General features: G+C 46.4%; 1 protein-coding gene and 2 pseudogenes across 3 annotated transcripts; 1 reads left to right on the top strand and 2 right to left on the bottom strand.

Moving 5' to 3' along the window:
• Positions 1–9,215: 9,215 nt before the first annotated feature.
• LOC119299341 lies at positions 9,216–14,291 on the top strand. 3 transcript variants are annotated; one of them, XR_005146160.1, is made up of 6 exons: positions 9,216–10,436; positions 11,287–11,408; positions 11,531–11,683; positions 11,776–11,905; positions 13,436–13,862; positions 13,950–14,291. XR_005146160.1 is itself a non-coding variant. In XM_037576576.1 (5 exons), exons 1-5 carry the CDS (start codon positions 9,308–9,310, stop codon positions 13,471–13,473), a joined length of 1,572 nt encoding a protein of 523 aa, XP_037432473.1. In that variant the 5' UTR covers positions 9,216–9,307; the 3' UTR covers positions 13,474–14,291. The 3 variants fall into 3 exon arrangements, 1 of the variants encoding a protein (XP_037432473.1); XR_005146161.1 differs by having other exon boundaries at positions 11,793–11,905; positions 13,436–14,291; XM_037576576.1 differs by having other exon boundaries at positions 13,436–14,291.
• A 4,277-nt stretch (positions 14,292–18,568) lies between these two features.
• LOC119304645 lies at positions 18,569–18,707 on the bottom strand (annotated as a pseudogene).
• Positions 18,708–19,596: 889 nt separating this feature from the next.
• Positions 19,597–24,266, bottom strand: LOC119299340 (annotated as a pseudogene).
• Between the last annotated feature and the right edge of the window lie 573 nt (positions 24,267–24,839).

Genomic DNA, 24,839 nt, shown 5'->3' with positions numbered 1-24,839 from the left:
CGTCATGAAGGAGAGAGAGTTGCCACACCCCCCATCACTCAAGAAACTGTTCTCTAGGAGAAAGTGTCTGTGCCCGATGTTGGGTTTCGTAGTAATTTCAAAAAATTTCCTACGCACACGCAAGATCATGTGATGCATAGCAACGAGGGGGGGAGTGTTGTCTACGTACCCAACACAGACCGACTGCGGAAGCGCTGACACGACGTAGAGGAAGTAGTCGTACGTCTTCACGATCCAACCGATCAAGCACCGAAACTACGACACCTCCGAGTTCGAGCACACGTTCAGCTCGATGACGATCCCCGGACTCCAATCCAGCAAAGTGTCGGGGAAGAGTTTCGTCAGCACGAAGGCGTGGTGACGATCTTGATGTATTACTGCAGCAGGGCTTCGCCTAAACTCCACTACAGTATTATTGAGGTATATGGTGGCAGGGGGCACCGCACACGGCTAAGGAATAGATCACGTGGATCAACTTGTGTGTCTAGAGGTGTCCCCTGCCTCCGTATATAAAGGAGTACAGGGGGGGAGGCTGGCCGGCCAAGGAGGAGGGCGCAGGAGAGTCCTACTCCCTCTGGCAGTAGGATTCCCCCCCCCCCCCAATCCTAGTTGGAATAGGATTCGCGGAGGGGGAAAAGAGGAGGAGGGGGCCGGCCACCTCTCCTAGTCCTAATAGGACTAGGGGAAGGGGGAGGCGCGCAACCCATCTAGGGCAGCCCCTTCTCTTTTCCACCAAGGCCCACTATGGCCCATATAGCTCCCGGGGGGTTCCGGTAACCCTCCCGGTATTCCGGTAAAATCCCGATTTCATCCGGAACACTTCCGATATCCAAACATAGGCTTCCAATATATCAATTTTTACGTCTCGAACATTTCGAGACTCCTCATCATGTCCGTGATCACATCCGGGACTCCGAACAACCTTCGTTACATCAAAATGCATAAACTCGTAATATAACTGTCATCGTAACCTTAAGCGTGCGGACCCTACGGGTTCGAGAACAATGTAGACATGACCGAGACATGTCTCCGGTCAATAACCAATAGCGGGACCTGGATGCCCATATTGGCTCCTACATATTCTATGAAGATCTTTATCGGTCAGACCGCATAACAACATACGTTGTTCCCTTTGTCATCGGTATGTTACTTGCCCGAGATTCGATCGTCGGTATCCAATACCTAGTTCAATCTCGTTACCGTCAAGTCTCTTTACTCGTTCCGTAATATATCATCTCACAACTAACATATTAGTTGTAATGCTTGCAAGGCTTATGTGATGTGTATTACCGAGAGGGCCCAGAGATACCCTCTCCGACAATCGGAGTGACAAATCCTAATCTCGAAATACGCCAACCCAACATCTACCTTTGGAGACACCTGTACTGCTCCTTTATAATCACCCAGTTACGTTGTGACGTTTGGTAGCACCCAAAGTGTTCCTCCGGCAAACGGGAGTTGCATAATCTCATAGTCATAGGAACATGTATAAGTCATGAAGAAAAGCAATAGCAACATACTAAACGATCGGGTGCTAAGCTAATGGAATGGGTCATGTCAATCAGATCATTCAACTAATGATGTGACCTCGTTAATCAAATAACAACTCATTGTTCATGGTTAGGAAACATAACCATCTTTGATTAACGAGCTAGTCAAGTAGAGGCATACTAGTGACACTTTGTTTGTCTATGTATTCACACATGTATTATGTTTCCGGTTAATACAATTCTAGCATGAATAATAAACATTTATCATGATTATAAGGAAATAAAAAATAACTTTATTATTGCCTCTAGGGCATATTTCCTTCACCCGACCCTCCTGCTACTCAAGGGGAGGTTGAAAACACCGAGGCGGCCACAAACAACACTATTGAAGCCAATGACGTTGTCATGGCTGAAGACAAAGTGGCGCCTGAAGCGAATATGGAGCCTGAAGCTAATGTTGCGCCTGAAGCCAAGCAACTTGAAGCCCCTGTCAATGCCAATGCTCCTGTAGCACCTCCAAGGCCTCATACTATTGAGCATGCATTCAATCGCGGCCAACTTTTCACTGTCCGATGACCTATTCTGGTTCCTCCGCCTGCTCTCGGACCATAATTTGACTACCATGTGGAGCACAGGCCTCAGGTCTAGAAGCCAAAGCCCAGATTGCCAAGATTTCCCAGCGCTGCAACTTCACCAGGATCATTCAATGTCAATAGCTTCAGGGCTCACAACACCTTCTTTGACAGTGCAAAGAACCCTTACTCAAGGCCAAGGATCTCACATGTTCGCTTCTGGAGCTATCAGCAGCGCAACTATTACTCTTGCATCTTATACAATCAAGGGCGAATCTTTCCTCACATGCGTTTGGATTGTGAAGCCATTGCTGGTCTGCCCTGCTTGGAAGAAGCTTTAGACTGCTTCAGAGATGTTGGCCTTCTGCAATTTGTCACCAACAAAGAGCATTCGAATGAGGAGCTGTTGCTACAATTCTATGCCACTCTTCACATTCGTGGCTACAACAGGGATCCGAATACTTGGATCCTCGAGTGGATGACAGGTGATGTGCACCACGAAGCCAAAGCTCAAGATATCATTGAGCTTACTTCCCTGCCCACTCCAGGTGAACTCTATGAACCTGGTTGTGAGCTGCACCGCAATGCATTGAAGAGCATATTTCAGAAGCCTGAGCCCAACATGAGTCAGATGCTCAGCATGATGAAGCCTCTGCCACAAGATGCTGAATATCCGAAGGCATTCTTTGTCGAAGACCTAGAGTATCTGCCCCGCACCATTTATCACATTATCAGGCGAACTCTATGGCCTGTCAAAGGACATTCTCCTGCAGCCAAGCTTGAAGGCACAATGAAGACATTGGTATTCTATATCCTCAATGGCATCAGCTTCAATGCTCAAGATTTCTTCATCGGGCAACTTGCAGCATCTGGAGTTGATCTCTTTGGCCTGAAGTTTTATGCTCCATGGGTAATGCACTTAATCAAGCTTCACTCTTCTGTCAACTATCAGCCCTCTGCACGCAACCATCCTATCTTCTTGCCAGAGGTTGATATGTCTGTCGAAGCCATCTACCCTGAACCTGCAAAGGAGCCAACTTATCTTCATAACATTGATCACCAAAGCTTTTCGCAACCAATTGAGGGAGTTCTTGCTGCAACTCGTGTTTATCCTCTGGCTGGTACCACACGTGCACCTCATTGTGCAACTACTGAAGCCACTGAAAGCACCATTGCTCAAAGGCCTCGGAAGCGATCTCGTGTACTCAATGACAGAGAGCTTCTTGTGGCCCTGCATCAGAAACAAGATAAGCACCATGATTGGCTGAACCGTCAGATGCAAAGCCTCTTGGTGGATGTTAATCGCATTCGCAATCTTGCCACCAAGAATGCCTTCGTATCACATGAAGCCTGTCGGAGGTCATGGAAGAGTCTGACTTTGCTAAGCTCCGAAGATGATCTTCGTAAGATGGCTTCACTAAGCGCTACAAATTTGATTCCACGCCTCCCCGAAATGCCGTCTTGAGTCGTACTCCTTCCTTAGAAGACTCGGAGTATTCATCCTCGGCTGCCACCATCAATGCAAGAGTCGTCGATGACGAAGACGATGCTACCTCTCCAACCACTACTTCGCCGCGTCTCGACACTGCACCAGGCCCCTCTGCACCACCGGACTCCAACGTTGACCCTGCACCTTCTTCTACTCCCGATGGGAACGAGTAGATGCTCTATGTCTTCAAACCTTTTTGGTCCTTACTGACAAAAGGGGGAGAAGCATACGAGTTGATAGTCTTCAAGCGGGTCCATATGGGTGGTTGCTTTATATTTTGCCAAGTGGTTACACCTCCCATTTTGATACATTTGGTTCTTTGGGTTGTAACACTTAAACTTAATGGCCGTCTGCTACTTTGTTTGCTATTCTGTGAGGCAATGATAAATTCCGCATGAAGTCATTCCGCAGACGTCCATTTTTCATTATGCATGTCATTATCTTCATTACATCTTTGTTTGCATAATGAATTGTCTTCATAAGTTGAAGAGGATCTCCACAAGTAAAACCTGCCATGTGCATTTGCATTCAAGAGCAAGCTACTTATATGCACATCTTCAGGGGGAGCCTTTTGCTACTTATGAAGATAATGCCTTATTCCTCAAAATTTCACATACTTTTATCCCTGTTGAAAACTTCAACCAGTTTGTCATCAATCACCAAAAAGGGGGAGATTGTAAGTGCATCTAGTGCCACCCCTAGTTGGTTTTGGAGTATTGACAACAAACTTGGTTGAGGGACTAATGTGTTTGTGAGAATTGTAGGATAACACAGGTAGTAGTCCCTCATTGATTCGGTTTACCTACTAGAGATGACCCCTAAAAATGTGTGAAGACATTGAAGACAATGGTGGCATGTGAAGATATTCACAACAAAGATTATGACTTGAGAAGACATTGACGTGAAGACTATGGAGTGCGAAGACATAGTTGTTTCATAGTTTCCTTTTCTTCTATGTTGAGTCATAGGAACTACTGTACTGTTAAGTGGGGTCCAAGTGAACAAAGTCAGAGTGACTGAAGTGATGCTCAACCAAATCCTATGTCTTCGAGCGAAGACAATGAGAGCAAATCTTATCCAGAGCTGGATGAGTCAGCTTTACTTGTAGCCCAAGTCAAGTGGTCGCTTGTGTTTGAAATCTGACCATTGGACACGTGTCAGTTCCTTAGTGACCCAGGGTCATTTCGGACAAATCAGGTCGGGTTGCCTCCTGGCTATAAATAGCCCACCCCTTACACCATAAATTGGTGGCTGCTTAGATTTAGTGCACGACTTTTGTCGTTTGAGAGCAACCCACCTCCGAAGTATTTGAGAGAGTGATCCTTGCGAGGACAAAGCCCAAAACACCCAGAGCCAAAGAGTGTTAGGCATCACTGAAGTCTTTCTGTCCGCGTGATCTGAAGACTTGTTACACTTGAGGACTGTGCATCCTTCAGCCGGTTAGGCGTCGCGCTCTGAGCATCCAAGAGTCATTCTGGATTGCCAGTGAATGAAGTCTGTGAAGGTTTGGAAGTCTCCCTTGAAGACTTACCAGAGTGATTGGGCGAGGACTAAGTGTTCTTAGCTCAAGGGGAATAAGGTGAAGACGCGGTCTTCTGAGTTCAATCTCAGCCTCCCTAACCAGACGTACAGTTGTCACAGCAACTGGAACTGGTCCAACAAATCCTTGTCCTCACCAAGCAACTGGTTCTATCTCCTACCTCTCCTTACTTACAGTTTGTCTTCGTGAAGTCATTGCTTGCCTGCTTGATCTGTTTGACTTCAGTGAGTGAGGACTGTTGTTGTTTGGCTTCATACTATCTTTCATCCTGATCCATACTGCCTAGCTGTTGATAGTCTTCGTGCTTTCGCTTCATTGCTTACTTGACTATGGCTTGTCTAGTGTAGTCTATCTTCCGCTGCATATCAATAGGTTCACTTTTAGTGTTTGTCTTCAAAGCCCCGTGTTTTGAAGACTTTCATAAAAATCACCTATTCACCCCCCCTCTAGTCGATAACTAGCACTTTTAGAGGAACATGCTAGGGTGGCTATGGGCATCCATATCCAGCAGGATAAGGATAGCCATAATTTCTGTTTGGTTGATGGATGAGGTTAGTCTATGTTTTGTTTGATTTGAAGGTTGAATCTTGGTTGGGGATAGCCTCTCTTTTTGGTCAGAAGATGTAGTAGCCGCTGACTTCCCTTTCGCCTTTGACCTGAGCTGCTGCAGCACAAAAAATCAAAAAATGATTAGCAGGTTGGATAGAAAATCAATAGAGAAAGCACACATCAGTACATATGGCCGCCACAGTACATGGAGCAAGTTTGGCAGCACAACTAGCAAGGCCGGCGCAACACGCGCAGCAAGCAGGGCAAGCAGGGCCAAGCAGCTAGCATGGCCGGCGTAGCGCGCGTAGCACCTGCTCACGGGGCTCACAACATGCGCACCTGCCGGACAGATGCGGGGCAGGTGCAACACGCGCAGCACCTGCGCATGGGGCACACTGCCGGTGCACTGTACGGAGAGAAGAAGGGCCAGCGTCGCCATCCGCAGGTCTTCGGCGGCCGCGCACGGCACTGGCCTGTGTTGGCCGCCACCGCCATGGCCTCTGTTGACAAAGGAGGAGAGGAGGCAAAGGAAGGAGAGAATCATGCTGCTGCGCACTCACTGTCGTCCCCGGGCTTCGATCTGCCGGTGTCGCTGCGTCGTCGTCGGGCTTCGATCTGCCACTGCAACGGAGAGAAAAGAGATCCGAGTTGGAAAGGGCCAAAGGGGAAAAGAGATAGACAAGGCGGTGAAAAACGTTTCGTGGGCTGCCTTCGCGCCCCCTGCGCGCGGCGGGATGCCCACATCCACGAGATTTTCGCGGACGCGCGTAGCCGTGTTTTGGGCGAATATTCAAAGCATCTGACCATCCCTATCCCAACTCGCCCGTGATCCAAACGACTGGCATCCATGTAAAAAACGGCTATCCCTGTCCCACAGAGGGATAACCCAACATCCAAACGCATCCACAGATACATAGTAGTAGCGCAAGGACATGAAGAGCGCCACTGATACATAGTAGTAGCGTAGGGACATGAAGAGCACCACTGATACGGCTACTAGTAGTAGCGCTGGGTTAGACTGTGCTACTACTACCAGTTAGCTGTAGCGGCGTAGTAGTAGTGCGGCTATACGCACTACTGATAGCAACAAAACCCGCGCCACTACTAAGGTTTTCCCTAGTAGTGTGTGGGAGGGGGGAGGCGGTGAGTTGGGGGCGATGTGTTGGAGACGTTGGGAGATTGGGAGGAGGCTGCGGTGGAGGGAGAGGGGCCAAAGAGGAGGGTGTTAGGGTTAGGTTTTTGTACGAGGAATAATTAGTCGGGCTTTAGTGGGCTTCAGCGGGCTTGCGGGGCTGTACCAACTCATCCATGACAGTATCTGGAAATGTCATCAGCAATCTGTCATGGATTAACAGGCTCTTTGTAGTGTTTGTTGTGCAAGACATATGGTTTTTCAGGAGGGTATGCATGTCACCTTCGATCTTGGTGATCCTGAAGATGACATCGACAAAGATAATGTCGATGAAGATAATATCGACATTTGGGTCATTGTTGATACGCTTCCACTTCTACCTCTATGTGAGTTTCTCAACCATATTTATTAAGTAATTTAAATTGTTTATATAGTTGTCAGCTTATATATTTCCATTGACAGCTTATTTTCATTCTTCAAAAATATTCGAAAAGTAGTAGACAAAACTTACTACATTGATGGCTCTAAACTAACTTATAGGAAGAAAGATCATCTTGTCTCATTTATTATCGATGTTGAGACTTACAATAAGAATTATGAAACTCCTCCACATTATGGTCAATACATGCCACTAGTCCACGTGTTAAACTACGGCAACATCCATGGAAATGTGACAGTAAGATTTTTTAATATTATGACACCAGTGCATCTTTTGCATACATTTTTCTAAAGCTAAGCTACATTGCTAACCACGTTACTATTATGCTCTTCAACAGATACTCCCGAAGGACTGTGTGCCTGATCTGATGTATATGGAAGGTCACATTGATGTTGTTAGCTTACGGCCAAGTCTGCCTAGGCGTCACCGCTGTTCATACAAGATTTCTCGAATAGCTGAAGACCTTACAATCAAATAATGGAAAAAAGTTACGAATGATCGTAGGGAGCTACTTGGAAGCAACATTGTGTGAAGCCCATGAACTGGAGACATGATAATCTCCATTCTCCATAATGGAGAGTCAGGGGCTATGTTTGTTTTGTGCTATGTTACCTTAGAGAGGGGTAGCAGGTCCTAGCTAATACTCATGATCATGTGGTAAGAACTATTAACTAGGGTTGGTTATGACTATGATGATGATGAGTATGACTTGTTATTATGATAACGAGTAAAAGTTGTTAGATGACTATGATGATGATGAGCATAACTTGTTATTATGATGATGATGCTGAGTTGTCATATGAGTATGATGAGTTATTATATATATCAATGGGTGAAATAAGCGTGGACTGTATTCAAGTGGAGGCAATATGTTGGAGATCGAAAGTACTACTAATCCAAACTTGATCATTTAGTTTGGATTAGTAGTACTTTTCGATCTGCACCATGTTGACTCCATTTGAATCTAATCCATGTCTCTTTCACCCACTGATATAATAACTCATCATGATTATAAAAGTATATGATGAGACAACCGTGTAAAATCTTTACAAATACAACGACAATACGTAGAAAAAATAGAGGAGTTGGTTTATAAGTAGCGTGTGTTGGTAACAACGCTACTGCTATGCAAATTTAGCAGTAGCGCCGGTGAGCCTACGCTACTGCTATGCAAGTTTAATAGTAGTGCTGGTAAACCCACGCTACTGCTAAGGTTTAGCTATAGCACCGTAGTAGTAGCACGACCACCCATGTTACTACTAGCACTATATCCAGCGCTACTAAGTAGTGCCGGAGCCAGCACCAACTCCTCCTATGGCTGCTCCGCCTCGTCCTCCTTGGGATCCGCCACCTCCATCGGAGCTGACTGATGCTCTCCTCTTTCTCCTCCTTGTTCGACTCCTCCTCCTCCTCCTCCTCCTTCGGCTCTGATGAGTCCGGAGGCAGGCCGACTGCGACGTGGGCAGCATGCCTCGTCCGGATCTCATCCTCAAATTTGAAATCGGCCAACATGGCATACATCGTCTTATTTTGACGAGCCATGGCGAAGCCGGGCGGCGTGGGAAGAGCGACGGAGCAGGATAGAGGTGGATGGACTCGGGCTGGCGGCGCAAAGAGGGAGGAGGTGGATGTGGCTAGGGTCCGACGTGTTTACATATCTGATCGGGCGATTTTTTCACGCGTATCTATGTTTTAACGATTATTTTATGGGTTGGGGCATATTATACGGGGTCTGCTAGAGATGCTCTTACGTCAGGAGCCGGCCGACAAGTTTTTTTAGAACAAAAAATGAATTTTAGGTGACAAAGTCGGGATTCCAAACACAGGGCTAAAATTCAGGCGTTGCTCACAGCGTAATAAACGAATTTTCCGCTACATCAGAATAGCACTAGCTTTCGTGCCGCTTACGTTTGGATTCGAATTTGGGATTTTGGGCGTTGCCTCACAGTACATCACAAGGAAAGGGACGGCAGCGTGCCTACCAAATTTATCCCCGCCCACCCCCTTCGTTACCGGGCGTCTTCCCCCGCCGCCCGCTCGCCAAATCCAGCCCGCCGCCCCCAAAACCCTAGCCTCCGAACCTCCATTCCACAACCATGGGAGGGCGAAACAGACCCACGGACAAGCGGGTGAGCGGAGGAGACCGGTCCGCCGCCGCGACCGCCGCGGCCGCCGCTGCTGCGGCGCATCGGGCCATCAAGGAAGCCTGCGTGGAGGCGCTCGGGAAGAGGAGATCCGGGGATACCGAGGGCGCCGTCAACCTCGCGTGGAACCTCAAGGATAGGTATCCTATGTTTCCCGCCCCGTTGAACCTCGTCGGTAATATCCACGAGGCTGTTGCTGATGAAGTCGAGGCCGCCCTTGCGGACCTCGCCACCAAGGACCACGACGACATAAAGGGATTCGATGACTACAGCGCCAGGATGAGGGCTAACGTGCGCGCCTGTCGTGAAACAGCGGCCGGATTGTACGCCAAGGCTGTAGAGCTGGCCCCCAAGTGCGCATACACCCGGGCAAGCCGTGGGCGGGCGCTCGCCCTTTGCGGCCATGAGGCGGAAGGCCACATGGAGTTGATTTCGGCCGTCCGCATCAACTTCCCTGACAGCCCTGATGTGGCGAATCCTTGGGTGCTCCCAGATGACAGTTCGGCACAGGAAGAGCTTGCAGTTTTTTTGCATAACTGCGAGGTTGAGGTGTACTCTCGTTCCAAGGTGCTGCTCAAGATGGTTCGGGATGGGTTTGCTGCACAGGCCAAGCACTTGTCATCCGTTCTAGCTTCCAAGTACCCATTTTCTGCTCGCGCTGTGATGCTTGAACCTTATCTAGACAGAGAGATTGCTGAGAAATCCAACAGTACCAGTTGCAAGTATTATGAGAAGCTTGTGAAAGAAACTCTGTGCATGGCAGACACCTTTGGCAACTCCTTGGTTGTAGCCTTGTTCAGGATCGAGCTGATGATTGCAGCAGGACAATACAACAGTGCTGCCAAAGCATGCGCAAAAGCTCTGGATATGAAATCACCTGACGATCCGTTGTTCCAGGAGATCCCTCCTGGTGACCGCACATCAGGAGTTGAGCGCCGCCGCGACGCGCGGGTCAAGTGTTTCACTGACAGACTTAAAGAACTGATGGTGCAAAGTCAGCTAAGCTTGAAGTATGATATTCACCAAGTCGATAATAGTTCTGCAAAGAAGCAGGGTCATAAAAAACCCAATCTCATGAAAGGTAATGGAAGAATTAATGTTACATGGGCCTTTTTGCTAGTCATATAGCATACTGCATTGCTTTGTCATATGTTGTAGAGTGGTTCTTGCGTGGTAAGGTTAGCTTGCTTCTTCGTGTGCATTTTGTTATCCTGGAACTAGTTGCAGCTGATTTATTTCACATGTAATGAAGAACATGAACACATATAGGTTTACATGTATCTGTGTGCACATGTAATGAAGAACATGTATCACTATAAAGAACATGAATGGTACAAATACATTAACACATATAGGTTTAGTAGCTTACTTCTTTACAATGATTATTCATTACTGTGTCACTCTTGCAGAAATTCAGATTCTACACTAAAACAGAGCATATTTTCAGTTTTCGTAGTTAAACAAAGAAAATGTTCAGTTTTATCTGAATAAACATTGCATATACTTCCATTTTTCCTAGTTACACAAAAAAAAAGTTTCAGTTTCTGAACTTAAAGGTTTTGCACTTGTAAAAACTGAATGTTTGCACTTGCAGTGGACAGTAAAGATCAAGTGAAAACTGAATGTCTGCAAGTGCAAACTGAATAAAAACTACTCCCTCCGTCCCATAATGTAAGACGTTTTTTGACACAGCATCTTACATTATGGGACGGAGGGAGTAATTGTTTGCACTTACAGAGAACATTCAGTTTCTGAATAAATTGAATGTCTGCACTTGCACACAGTAAATCTTTAGCCTTTTCAGTTAACAAAAGATCAATTGTTCAGTTCTTCCACATGAACAGAGCACATGTTCAGTTTTTCACTCTGTTTTGCACATGTTTTCACTCTGACTATGTTGAAACATGACGGATCTTTGTTTTTCACATCAGTCACTCCAAAGAACCGAAGGCCAAAGCTCAAGCTCTACACGGACAGCGAGGACATGGACATCGACGACTCAGCTTTGAACACCAAGAAGGCTGACACTCCTGTTATTATCAGAGAGGAACAGGTAACTCCCAATTTTGCTCTCTCTTCAACACACGCCTGTCATTATCTTTGTTTTGAAGTATGTTTCTGTTTTTTTTGTTCACGAATATGGCTAATTGTATCTGTTTCCGATTTTATGTGTAGATCATGGGCGACACAGTGGTGCCTCTTAATGTGGTTGATGCGTACGCTGATTATTGTCGCTACCGGGATACTTGTCCCAAAGGAAATGTCGTGTGCCACTTCTGTGTGATCGAGCTTGGGGAGGAACGTCGGTATCACTTTCGCAGAGGCAATGTAAGTATTTATCAATATCTAGATGACCGTAACTTCACATGGTGGCTATGACTTATCTCCTGCGCTATGACTTATATCCTGCCTTCCTATATCTAATATGGCACTCTAGGAAGCACCAGAAGGGCTCCACAGTTCAGTGTGATGAAAAAGGTTGTGAAACAAGATTGTGCACACAAGAAGATATCGATCGCCATAAGTTTTATTGCCATGAATTTCGAGCAGGTAAGAGCTTCTTGCCTGTTCTGCTACTGTTGAGTGCTAATTACTATTTTGTGTGTGTGAAACAAGAGATTCTATTAACTCACATCATTTCATGTCATGCTGAATGTGTGCAGCCATGTTTGCTTCCTTTCTAAAAAAGAACCATGAGAGAAGAAAAAAAATCAATGTAGACACAGGAAAGCCATGTATAGTTGCCCCCATCCCCATAGATTGAACTTCTCCTCTCCCACACCCCTGTTTTATAAACGTAGTTGCCCCAAAACACGACATTGACAAAAGAAGCATGATATTACCGTTCCTGCTGTTCCTTATGTTGCAAAATTGGATGCGTAGTTGCCATACCCTTTTTAGCAGATGGATGATCATCTGTAGACTGATCTCTTGAATCAACACTCTTGCTTCAATGCCTTGCCCCTGTTGCATGTGGGGAAAATATATTACTATAGTTAGGCAAATTTTCAATATAAGTCGAGCCAAAGTGTTAAAAAGAAGAAACTGTGTGGTAGGCAACTGATTTTGGTTTGTCTTTTAACAAGTCCATGCAAAAAGAGAGTGTGCTATTGCCTGTGACGTCCAATAAATTGTCGGATTTAGGCAGCTTTGCTAGTAGGGTTTTAGGCGATTCAATACTTCCTTCTCGTTGTTCCGCGATTTGCCTACAAATGTTCAGTGCTATTGCCTATCCCCTTCCACGATTCATCAATGCTTTTGCCTACAGAATCCCCTAAAATTTGCCTACAGATGTTCGGTGTTGTTTTCTATCCCCTCCTATGATTCATCAGTGTTGTTGCCTACGAAATTCCCTAAAATTTGCCTATAAATGTTCAGTGTTGTTGCCTATCCCCTCCCACGATTCATCAGTGTTGTTGCCTACAAAAAATCCCCTAAAATATGCCTACAAATGTTCAGTGTTGTTGCGTATGCCATCCTACAATTCATCAGTGTTGTTGCCTACAAAAAATCCCCTAAAATTTGCCTACAAATGTTCAGTGTTGTTACCTATACCCTCCCACGATTCATAGATGGGGTTACTTAGTGATGGATTAGGCGATTTAGAGTATGTGGGTTAGGCGACTCAATGGATGGATGAAATGACTTAGTGTATGGGGTTATAGGCAACTTGGTGGATGGATGACGCGACATACGAGACTAGCTGACCTGCTGCATATGTTAGACAATTTTTAGATATAAGAACTTACATAAAAGTAAGGAGCTGAGCTGACTGTAAACTTGTACTGCTAAAAATGAAAAACAAAACTGCATGTTACCTTTATCTCCATCAACACTCCCTCTTGATTTTTGATACACAAAACATACACATCTAATAGGTAATGTATTGATTGATGTTGAACAGCAAGATTGATAATGGGATTAACTATAGAGTGACATAATTACTTAAAAAATGTAAGGTGTATTTGGTGTTTATAATTACCTGCTTGTTCTTCATTGTGTATTCAGGTTGTGCTAGTCGTCCGTTTGAATAGATTTAATACAAAGTGGGATGATTACAATTTGCATTTTTTTTGCCAGGATGGTGGAAGAACTGGCCCCCTCTTCATAAAAACTGATGCTTCATGCTGCGGAGATACGGATGAGGTGCTGAAACTGATGGGCTGTACAAACGGATACGGATGATGTGGGTAAATGAGATGCCGGTGACTTGTTGAAACTGATGGGTTGTACAAACGGACACGGATGATATGGGTGAATGAGATGCCGGTGAATTGTTGAAACCGATGGGTTGTGCAAACGGATACGGATGATGTGGGTGAATGAGATGCCGGTGAATTGTTGAAACCGATGGGTTGTGCAAACGGATACGGATGATGTGGGTGAATGAGATGCCGGTGAATTGTTGAAACCGATGGGTTGTGCAAACGGATACGGATGATGTGTGTGATGTTACAGCTTGTGGAACAAGGAAAGATACGTGGGATGTTAATCTGAATATTGTCAGGTACTTGTTTCTGTACAATAGAATCGGGCAAGGCGTTTATGTCTAAAAAATGATGTCTTTGTTTGCATGTTGTCTTTTTGCAACAAGAAAAAAACGCCGAATCAATAGCTAAAGACCTGCATCCTGAGGCCTACTCGTGAGACACATGCCTCGCATGCACCAGCCAGGCTCAAGATGTCCAGCCCGTCCTGGAGCCGATGGCCGGACCTCGTTGCCGTCTCTTCGAGAGCCACAACAGCCACCTGCGTCGCCACTCCACTGACCTTGCCGTCGTCGCAGGAACTGCTCCGTCGACGTCAAACGCCAACCGAGCCGCCTACACGCCATCGCCACGGAGCTCCTCCTTGAGCTCGCCTGTCTTGGAACCAGGCAGGATTGAGTTCCCCGCAACGGTGCTGACCTATCTTCATATACTAGCTGCATATACTCTGTAATTCCCCACGACTGTGTTATTGGACAAGGAAACATTTGCATTTCCTTGTCAATCTAGCTTCTACTCCCTTCATCCCATAATGTAAGACTTACATTATAGGACGAAGGGAGTACTACATTGGATACTTCTATCCAGATGATAATGAAATTGGGTGAACAATATGATAGATGATATGGGAAGCGTACTACCACCCGTAGGTGGCCGCGGTATATATTGACTCTGGCGAACAGCCTGCCGTGGCGTACAAGTTGAGACGATCGCTAGGATACGTCTAGATTACAGGAGATCGAGGAAAGTAGTTTGAAAACAGATAGAAAGAGATATAAAGAGATATATGAGTTTAAACTACAACTCTATCTATCTATCCTTTTGTCTAACACTCCCCCTCAATCGAACCTCTACGGGAACTTACCAAGGTTCAGATTGTACTTGAAGCCATCCAATTTTCTCATTGTGAGAGGCTTTGTAAACCCATCAGCCAGCTGATCACCAGTTGGAATAAACCTTATGTCAAGAAGTCCTTGAGATACTCTTTCTCGAACAAGATGAAAGTCAACTTCAATATGCTTTGTTCGTGCATGAAAAACAGGGTTAGCTGAGAGATATGTTGCACCAATATTGTCACACCATAACCTTGCAGCTCGTGGAGTTTTAATCCCAAGCTCATACAGCAAAGTTTGAATCCACATTACTTCAGCTGTAGCATTTGCTAGAGCTTTATACTCAGCCTCAGTACTAGACCTCGAGACAGTAGCCTGTTTTCTTGCACTCCATGACACAAGATTTGTTCCCAGAAATACAGCAAAACCACCTGTGGACCTTCTATCATCAGCACACCCAGCCCAATCTGCATCTGAATAAGCAGTAACAAGTGTAGATGGAGACTTGGTAATTTGAAGCCCAAGTCCCTCTGAAAACTTAAGATATCTCACAATCCTTTTAACTGCTGTCCAATGAGTGGTACTAGGTGCATGTAAATACTGACATACCTTGTTCACAGAGTAAGAAATATCAGGACGTGTAAGAGTCAGATACTGTAATGCACCCACAACACTTCTGTAATTTGTTGCATCCTCTGGTCCAAGTGCTACCCCACTATCAATTGTGAGCTTTTCTGAAGTTGAGATGGGTGTACTTACAGGCTTACACTTTTCCAAACCTACTCTCCTGAGTATATCAGCAGTGTATTTTTCTTGAGTCATAAGTATACCGTCCTTCACATGTTTAACTTCTATACCAAGAAAATAGTGAAGATCTCCCAAGTCCTTGAGAGCAAATTCTACCTTCAGATCCTTAAGCAAGCAAGTGGTGGCATCTGAACTTGAGCTAGCAACAATAATATCATCAACATAAACAAGCACAAACATAGTGATGTTGCCTTTGTTATAAAAGAACAATGAAGTGTCAGCCTTTGAAGGTGTAAACCCAAGCTGTTGTAACTGAGTGCTCAACCTCGAGTACCAGGCTCTTGGGGCCTGTTTTAAACCATACAAGGCTTTCTCTAGCTTGCAAACATGATAAGGTGTGTTTTTGTTCTCATATCCTGGTGGTTGCTTCATAAAAACCTCTTCTTCCAGAACACCATGAAGAAACGCGTTCTGAACATCTAGCTGACGCAGACTCCAACCTATGGAAATGGCAATAGACAGTACAAGACGAATAGTAGCTGATTTAACAACAGGACTAAACGTATCCTCATAATCAATACCAAACCGTTGCTTGAATCCCTTAGCAACTAATCTGGCTTTGTATCTGTCAATACTACCATCAGACTTTTTCTTAATCTTATAAACCCATTTACAGTCAATCACATTTTGACCCTTTTTTGGAGGTACTAAACGCCATGTTTTATTTTTCATGAGTGCTTCATACTCAGTATCCATGGCTTTCTTCCACTCTTGACTAGCAAGTGCATCATGCAAATGAATTGGCTCACCCGTGCTAGTAAGAAAGGCACGTTTAACTTTGTCATACCTTATGGTTCCATCTGTGTATGTTTTCTCTCGAACTATACCAGACTGTGACCTTGTTTGGCGACGTAAAGGCTCCGGCACACCAGAGCCAGCAGAATGATCAGCCATAGGAGATCCCGCCTGATCAACTGTTCTGATCTGCTCCCGATCCGAGGAGCGAATCCCGCTCGTGACTCGCGCAGCATCTTCTGAGGCCACCTCCTCGGACGGGCTGCGCGCAGCGCCAGGGCTGGCCCCCATGCCTGCTGCCTGGTCGGCCATTGCGCCGGCCCGCTCGGTCGTGGCCCGTGGTGATTCGCCCGCCCGCGTACCACGTGAGCTGGCGGGGCTGGCGGGGCCCAGCCGGTCGGCCACCGGCCCGTCTGTCGCGCGCGAGGCGCCGCGCTCTGTCTCGGATCGAGCGCTGACAGGGGAATCTGCCTCGGATCGCACAGAGATGCTGCCAGGGAAATCCTCTTGGGATCCAGCGCCTGTTTTGTCTCCTTCTCCTTGCATAAAATCATGGCTATCTGCACACTTAGCATCTGGGTTAAATTTTTCTGTTAATTTTTCTGTTGAATAAATCACATCTGCAGCCTGGCATAATTCCCCCCCATGATCAGAATTAGGCATATAATCTGGAAGGAGGGCTATTTCTGCTCGGAGAAGAGCTCCGGCATTGGGATGGAGTTTAGAGAACGGAAAAATTGTTTCATCGAATACAACATCCCGTGAAATATATATGCGCCCAGACGATACTTCTAGACACTTATACCCTTTGTGAAGATTGCTATATCCAAGGAAAACACATTGCGTTGAGCGAAATTCAAGCTTATGTTGGTTATAAGGACGAAGATTTGGATAGCACGCGCACCCAAAAATTTTCAGAGAATTGTAGTTGGGTTTTTGATCATACAATCGTTCCAAAGGAGTAGAATTACCTATGACTTTGCTAGGCAAACGATTTATGAGATAAGTGGCAGTGATAAAGGCTTCATCCCAATACTTCAGTGGCATAGATGCATGGGCTAAGAGAGATAGTCCTACTTCAATGATATGCCGATGCTTGCGTTCGGCTGAACCGTTCTGTTGATGTGCATGAGGGCAAGAGACATGATGAGCAATACCTATATTGCGAAAGAATGAATTGAGTTTCTCATACTCCCCTCCCCAGTCACTTTGGACTGTTTTGATTTTTCTGTCAAATTGGCGTTCAACCAACTTCTGAAACTCTTGGAAGATAGAGAAAACTTCAGATTTGTATTTAAGCAAATATATCCAAGTGAATTTGCTATAATCATCAATGAAACTAACATAGAATTTTTTTCTTCCAAAAGAATCTCTTGCATATCCCCATACATCACTGAAAATAAGTTCCAAAGGAGCATAAGACACACTATTTGACTTAGGATAAGGAAGTTGGTGACTTTTTGCACACTGACAAGCATCACAAACAGACTCATCTTTTTGACTAGAGGACAATGGAAGATTGTCTTTATTCACTACTTGCTTGACTATGACCGACGATGGATGACCTAATCTTTGATGCCATCTTGCCAAGGAGGGCTTGACGACGGAGTAGACTTGACGACGACGCCTTTTACTAAGTGCTCCGGATGTGATGGGGTAGAGCCCTCCAATGCATCTACCGTGATGAATGAGCTCCCTCGTTGCCCGATCCTTTATAAGAAAATAGGTAGGGTGAGTTTCAAAGAAAACATTGTTGTCGGTAGTTAAGCGAGACACAGAGGCAAGGTTTTTGTCGGCTTGAGGGACATGAAGGACATCTTTTAAGATTAGATCACGGTTAGATGTAGGGGAATTAATAGAGGCTTGGCCGATGTGATTTATTTTCATACCTCCACCGCTTGCGGTGTGAATCTGGTCATCACCATAGTACTTTTCCCTCATAGCGAGCTTCTCCAGCTCGCTAGTCACGTGATCAGTGGCGCCTGAGTTGGCATACCAGACAGTGCCATCTCCTCCTTGCTGCTCACGGATTGCTGCTGCAGCATGGCGTGCATCAGGAACGTAGTCCTCGTCGTAGCGGTGCCAGCAATCCATGACCTCATGGCCTGGTTTCTTGCAGAGCTGGCACCGGACCCGAGGTGAAGAAGAGGATCCAGGAGCGGTGTTGTTGGTGTTGTTGAAGCCGCTGCTCCCAGATCGGGCGTTGCTCCCGCGCCCTCGCCCGTTGCCACCGCCGCTGCCGTTGCGACTGCGGCCCTGGTGACCGCGCCCACGGCCTGCTCCACGGCCGCGGGACACCGCATTGGCAGATGACTGGCGGACGTTCATGCCGTGAAGAAGGTTGAGCCGCGCGTCGAAGCTGAGAAGCTGGTTGAACAGCTCCTGGACAGTCACGGGCTCTACCCGTGCTGCAAGAGCCGAGACCACCGGATTGTAGTCGAGGTCAAGTCCAGCGAGAACATGAGAGACGATCTCAGCATTGCCGAGCGCCGCCCCTGTGCATGCGATCTCATCAGAAAGCATCTTGATCTTGGCAAGATACTCCGTCATGCTCAGGTTCCCCTTCTTCAGATTTGTGAGCTCTATGCGTGTGTTGATGGCTTGCGCCTGAGTTTGGGCAGCAAAGGTGGCGTGGATCGCTGCCCACACCTCCGCCGGTGTCTGAAGAGTGACAACCTGTGCAAGTATCTCGCGAGACAGAGAGCCCATCAGAAAACCTTGAAGTTGCTGCTGTTGTGCATACCAGAGAACGCGGGCGAAGTTGGCGATCTGCTCTTCCTTGCCCTCCTTGGTGATGGTGAGTGTCTCCGGTGGCGCCTGGCTCGCCGGATCAAGGTGGTGAGCCATCTGTGCGCCCTTGATTTGCGGCAACACGATGGCTTTCCACATGAGGAAGTTATTCCTCGTGAGCTTCTCCTGTGGTGATGGCCCGAGGGGTATGGCGTGGGAGGCGCTGGATGATGAGGGGGCAAAGGTGGAGGCGGAGGCAAGGGATGTGGTGAGCGCACTCATGGTGCAGGGTTGGGTGGAGGCGGTAGTCATGGCGAGGCTAGATGCGATCTCTTCTCTTTTCTCTCGATCTAGGAAGAAGATGCTCTGATTACCATGATAGATGATATGGGAAGCGTACTACCACCCGTAGGTGGCCGCGGTATATATTGACTCTGGCGAACAGCCTGCCGTGGCGTACAAGTTGAGACGATCGCTAGGATACGTCTAGATTACAGGAGATCGAGGAAAGTAGTTTGAAAACAGATAGAAAGAGATATAAAGAGATATATGAGTTTAAACTACAACTCTATCTATCTATCCTTTTGTCTAACACAATACCATCAACACCAGTAGAAGACTACATGCCACTCATGTATCTGCTACACTAGCTGCATATACTCTGTAAAACAAATGCTATAAAGTAGAGTAAATCAGAAAATGCAGCAAGGTATATTATGTGCTACGCGTCAGCTTCCCACTGAACACAAAACTATCATGGTATTCATGCCAACAATCAGAATGTACAATCCAGCAAACTATCACTATCGTCTATTGTTCGACTAAATCGACACAACTTCTCAACCCTTACCCCACTTTAACTTGCAATCTACACCAAAGCCAACGCACATCGAAGAACAACCTGCATACGGGCAGAAAGACGCTACTACGTGGGTACAACATACAGCTCCCTCTGATCCTCCTTCCACCAAGCTAGCAAGAGCGCAACGACCAGTATCACTGCAGCACAGACAAGGAGAAAAAGTAGGGTGCCAGAGCAGTTTCTGCTCCCTTTCCTGACTCTGGTCATCTTCTCGTTCTCAGCTCGACATTCTTCGCTTCGAGATTCGCCTGCACTGTCAGAACGCTCACTGTTGGTTGGTGGTAGCTTCAGATCTTCTATCGAGGTATCATTGCTCTGTGCATGACACTGGCTGTCATGCTGAACAGAATCACAGTAGCCGTTCCTTTCCTCAACTTCACCATTTGTACATTGTCCTGAACAGTGCCGTATCCGTCTCAGAGATGGGCTGTCGGGTAATCTGTGAGTATCTCTTTTTGATTCACTGCTAGAGCTATGAAACTGGAGCTGCTTCCTTGGGGTTGACTGCATCCAAACATCTTCTGAGAAAGTTCCTCGCCTTGATATCTGAAACAAGTCCGTGAAAGAGAAAGAGAAAGAGCTGTAAATTTATTTGTACCAAAAAAAAGTCAGGCTTCTGCAATTTCGTTCTGCAGCCCAAAAGCATGTATAAAGTGGAACCACTAAGAAACAGTTCTTCAATGCATCAATGGAAATACCATAAGCAATCTACAACATACATGTGGAGGATCTGTTCTGTATACGTGCAGGATATCTGTTTTGCGCATGATATTAGTAAGTTCCTTTTGTACCATACATCAAAAAGTTTGTTATTCCTATCATTTGAAAGATACCATTCCAGAACAGAGTACAAACGCTAACTCAGACACCATAACTTGACACGATAAGCCCCAAAGTTACTATAATTGCTCGTACATATGAGAAGGCAATCAAGTCATCAATCAATTAAGATGTACTGTATACCTGAGAGCATCGATTAGTAGTTCGGGGTGTTAAACACATAGGGCATGGATCAGCAATCCTTGTTGATACATCTGAATACCTCCTCACTGACTTATCTAGCAGACCAGCAGAACCATATTGTGCTAGCACACCAACACCATCACGATAATCAGATACAATAGTGCGAGGAAACTCATCACTGGACATTTGATGCTGTCTGTCAGAACCATTACTCAACAGTCGCCTCCTTACCCGTGCACTTACAGGTACACCTGAGTATTGCCCCACTGAAGGTTGGGAATCATGGTCTCTGAACCGATTAACAGATTGTGTATCATCGTACAGAGATTCATTTGAACCGCAGTCTCTTATCTCCGCATCATCCATAACAGAATGTGAATATGATCCCCTCCTCCTATGTCTTCCATCATGAAATTTTGCCAATGGGCTAATTCTTTTGCCATGTCCACACTCTTCCTGCTTGTACAGTTTATTAGCAGTCTCAGCTGCCTGAAAAGCTGGAGTGCTGATCTCTGGCATGCAATCATTTCGCAATTGCTCCATAGCTTGGATAATGCTACTGATCTCAGAAGATATGATGCTCAAATCCAAAGTCTTCATGATGGAGTATATCATTTGAATGGATGATGATCATCTGAGAATTGCTTGCTTTAGTACTCTTGTCCAATATACTTAAGCCTGATCTTATCAAAGACCGCCCGTAAGGCTCAAGTGTCAACCAATTCTGTTCTAATAGAGCAACCACTAAGCCTAAGTGTGAAATGGTCTGGCAGCATACCTCCTCTAAGGCCCCTGAGACTTTTAAGCAGATGTCGTTAACTAACTCATGAGATGCAAATTGCCAATTGTTGGACTGGATAAGTGCAGTGACGCAGAGAGCAGAACCAGAAGATACACTCTCCTTGGTGCTCATCAAGCAACCAGAAAAGGGACTGCAGAGAGAGCTAATGATCCCACTTTTCTCTTCTTCTGTTCCCAGGGGATCAATGACATAGCGTGATAGTGTGCGTATCACCTTGGAGCAACCAACACTATGCAAGGACCCTGTGACTGAAGACATGATTCTAATGATGGCTGAAACGATCTGGCTGATATGTGGCACAATGTTGCAGCCATGGACTTCCGCAGCAGTCTCAAACACGCATAAGAGCTCCTCCTCAGAGTACGAGCATGGCTTGTCAGGGTCACAAAGGCGGGTGAGAAATGGTGGGAGTGTGTTCGAGTTGAGTTCTTTCACATACTGCTTCCAACCTCTGAAGGCTTGCTTTTCGCTGACAGGATCTGCCACCGAGTCTTCCAGTTCTGCATGGCGTCCCGCTCTTAAACTCCTCCCCATTGCATACACTGGATATGTTCAAGAAATAGAAGAAGAATCCATAAGTAAAAACCAGAGCCAGTTATGGAAGTAGGTAAATAACCTTAGCTGATCAACAAAGGATGGTCTATCCAATCTGAAAGTACCAAATACAGCATCATTTATTGAAAATGCTTCACTTGATTTGCCACCATCCACACTCTACCAAAAAGCACATACAACGCAAAAGAGAGGACGGATTCCACAACCCATAAAAGGAAATGCACAACTAACTACCAAGCTGAAGACAGGATCCCTACATGTCTGTGTTAAATGCTCCTGATGTAGCACAGAAATGTAGAGCGATAAACCGATAAGACGCTCTCTTTAATTTCTAAAAAAACTTCCGAGATAATGTTCAAAGAGATCATGAGAAGCATCCTATACATGAAAAAAGAAAATCTCCAACATATTAGTAACACCCCATAAAATTCAAAGAACACATGTGTGAGTGCTACTGTAAATTACAGCAGCAAATCTGCAGCAACTGCTGATACCCTTGTGTGGTACCTTCCTGCAAAATCCCCCATTTTTTCAGTACGTACTTCCCAAAAAAGAACGGAAATGTTAACGCCCACACGTGTGGGCGTTGATCATCTCAACCACACGCATCCATCATCGTCCAGTACTATATGCACGAATCTTGACATAATTTGGCTGATTTTCTGTGCCACGTAGGACAAGGCGTGTGTGTGGTGTGTGACATAGTTCGCCCACACATTCGTTTTACCACACGGAGGGGCCGGTGTGTGGGCGTTTAGCAGTTCACCCACACACCAGTTTTCAGTCACGCACAAGGGCTGGTGTATGGGCATTTGCCATCTCGCCCACACGCTCGTCTCCTCTCCCACACGTAAGCTGCTAGTTGCCATGTGTTTTTGCAGCGCACATGGCAACTGCCTCTAATGTGCTTTATAAGCAGGTGACAACTCTCTTTTTTTACCCGAGTTGCCATGTGTTTTTGCAGGGTGCACGGCAACTGCCTAGTGTGCACGTAAGCAGATGGCAACTGTCTTTTACCGAGTTGCCATGTGTTTTTGCATGGTACATGGCAACTGCCCCAACGTGCACGTACATGGCAACTGCCATAACGTGCACGTAAGCAGATGGCAACTCTTCCTTTTTACATGGCAACTGCCCTAGCATGCTTGTGAGCACATGGCAACTCTCTCAACCGCCTAGTGTTAGTATGTGGCAACTCCTAAAGTTATGAAATCATGGCAACTACATTAGATCAGACCATACATGACAACTGCAGTTGAGCAACCATGGCAACTGCAGTTATCCGACATGGCAACCGTAGTTCAGCGACATGGCAACTGCAGATAAACGAACATGGACGAGGGTCTGGACCATGGCAACTGCGGGCGCGCGGTGGGCGTCACGCGTCGCGTGCGGGACCAGAAGGGTACGAGGCCTGACATACGGGCGTGTGGGCGTTATCAACTTCGCCCACACGCACGCGTGTGAGAGGGTTCAGGAGGGAAAAAAAGATGTGTGTGGGCATTAGTTGTTTTGCCCACACGTAGATGTGTGGGCTGGTTGCTGTCCATGCCACAACACGAGGCGTGTGGCACAACTACCCGATACACCACACGTGTGGCAGTTATCGGGACCCAAAGAAAATCCCCAGTTTTCAATCAAACCACCCGATGCAAGTCGGAGGTCTTGGGTCAAAAGAGACCGTGCTCTTCTTACTACTCTCCACCGGATGCCCGGATCTCCCGCACCAACGGTTCGAGAACAGGGGAAAATTTTAATCACACGGAGCGACCAAATCTTCCCCCCAAAACATACCGCAATCCGCGCTAACAGTTGACTAGGGGATTACGGGGAGATCCCTACCGGCGGAAACTAGGTTCGAAATCACGCCAGGAACACGCGGCCGGATTCGGCTGTCCGCGGCGCGGCAGAGACGGGGGAGCAATCCAAGAAAGCTAGGGCTTGCTCACCAGCGAGGGGAACCCTCCCGAGTCCGGTGGAGGCGTGGAGGAGGAGGAGGGGAACGCCGACGAGGGAGGGCGCCCTCCGCTCGACGTGGCAGGCTTGCTCCGGCGGGGGACGGGGAGCGGTTGCGGGCGGGGGCGGCGGCGGCGGTGGGGGTTTCTTGTTTCTTTCCTTTTTTTCTCTTTCCGCTGACTTTGTGGGGAAACCGAAACGGACCGGCCGACGAAGAGGGGGAGCGGGAACCAAATTTCATTGGGTCCGACGGTTGGGAGTGGTAAGTGGGCCTCGTTTCGGCCCAGCCCGTGCCAAGGGCACGTTGTTAGGAGGGTGTTGTTTCGGGTTTCTCAGAAGAAAAAAAAGGAGGGTGTTGTTTCGCAAATTGCTTCTTCTTTTTTTCGTTCTGTTTATATATAGTGCATCTCATTGATAGATAGAGTAGAACCTATGTTTCATGCATCCACTGGAACCGATGGTCATGAATGCTTGCTCCACCTCAATTTCGGAACTAACTAATTGCCGGTGCGGAAGCATACATATTCGCGTGATCCTTTCATCCGATGCTCGATGATACTCTTCATAATAAAATGTGGTCCTTCCGCCCAAAAGATGATATTCTTCATAATTATGGTGATCTTCCCTTCCAATGAATGATATTCTCCATAATTAATATTATCCTCCCGTCCAATGCTCGATTATATTTTTCATAATTAACATGATCCTCTTGTACAGAGAATGATACTCGCCATAATTATCATGAAACCAACAA

This window comes from Triticum dicoccoides, chromosome 5A (genome assembly GCF_002162155.2).
Source record: "Triticum dicoccoides isolate Atlit2015 ecotype Zavitan chromosome 5A, WEW_v2.0, whole genome shotgun sequence".
Lineage (NCBI taxonomy): Eukaryota > Viridiplantae > Streptophyta > Magnoliopsida > Poales > Poaceae > Triticum > Triticum dicoccoides.
This window is presented reverse-complemented; position numbering and strand designations above follow the sequence as displayed.

Bases quoted from the DNA above. Each gene is read 5' to 3' on its own strand.
- LOC119299341 (XM_037576576.1), top strand. From the start codon at position 9,308: ATGGGAGGGCGAAACAGACCCACGGACAAGCGGGTGAGCGGAGGAGAC. The intron at 11,684-11,775 runs GTAAGTATTTAT...GCCTTCCTATAT, and splicing joins ATCACTTTCGCAGAGGCAAT to CTAATATGGCACTCTAGGAA. The intron at 11,906-13,435 runs GTAAGAGCTTCT...TTTTTTTGCCAG, and splicing joins TTGCCATGAATTTCGAGCAG to GATGGTGGAAGAACTGGCCC.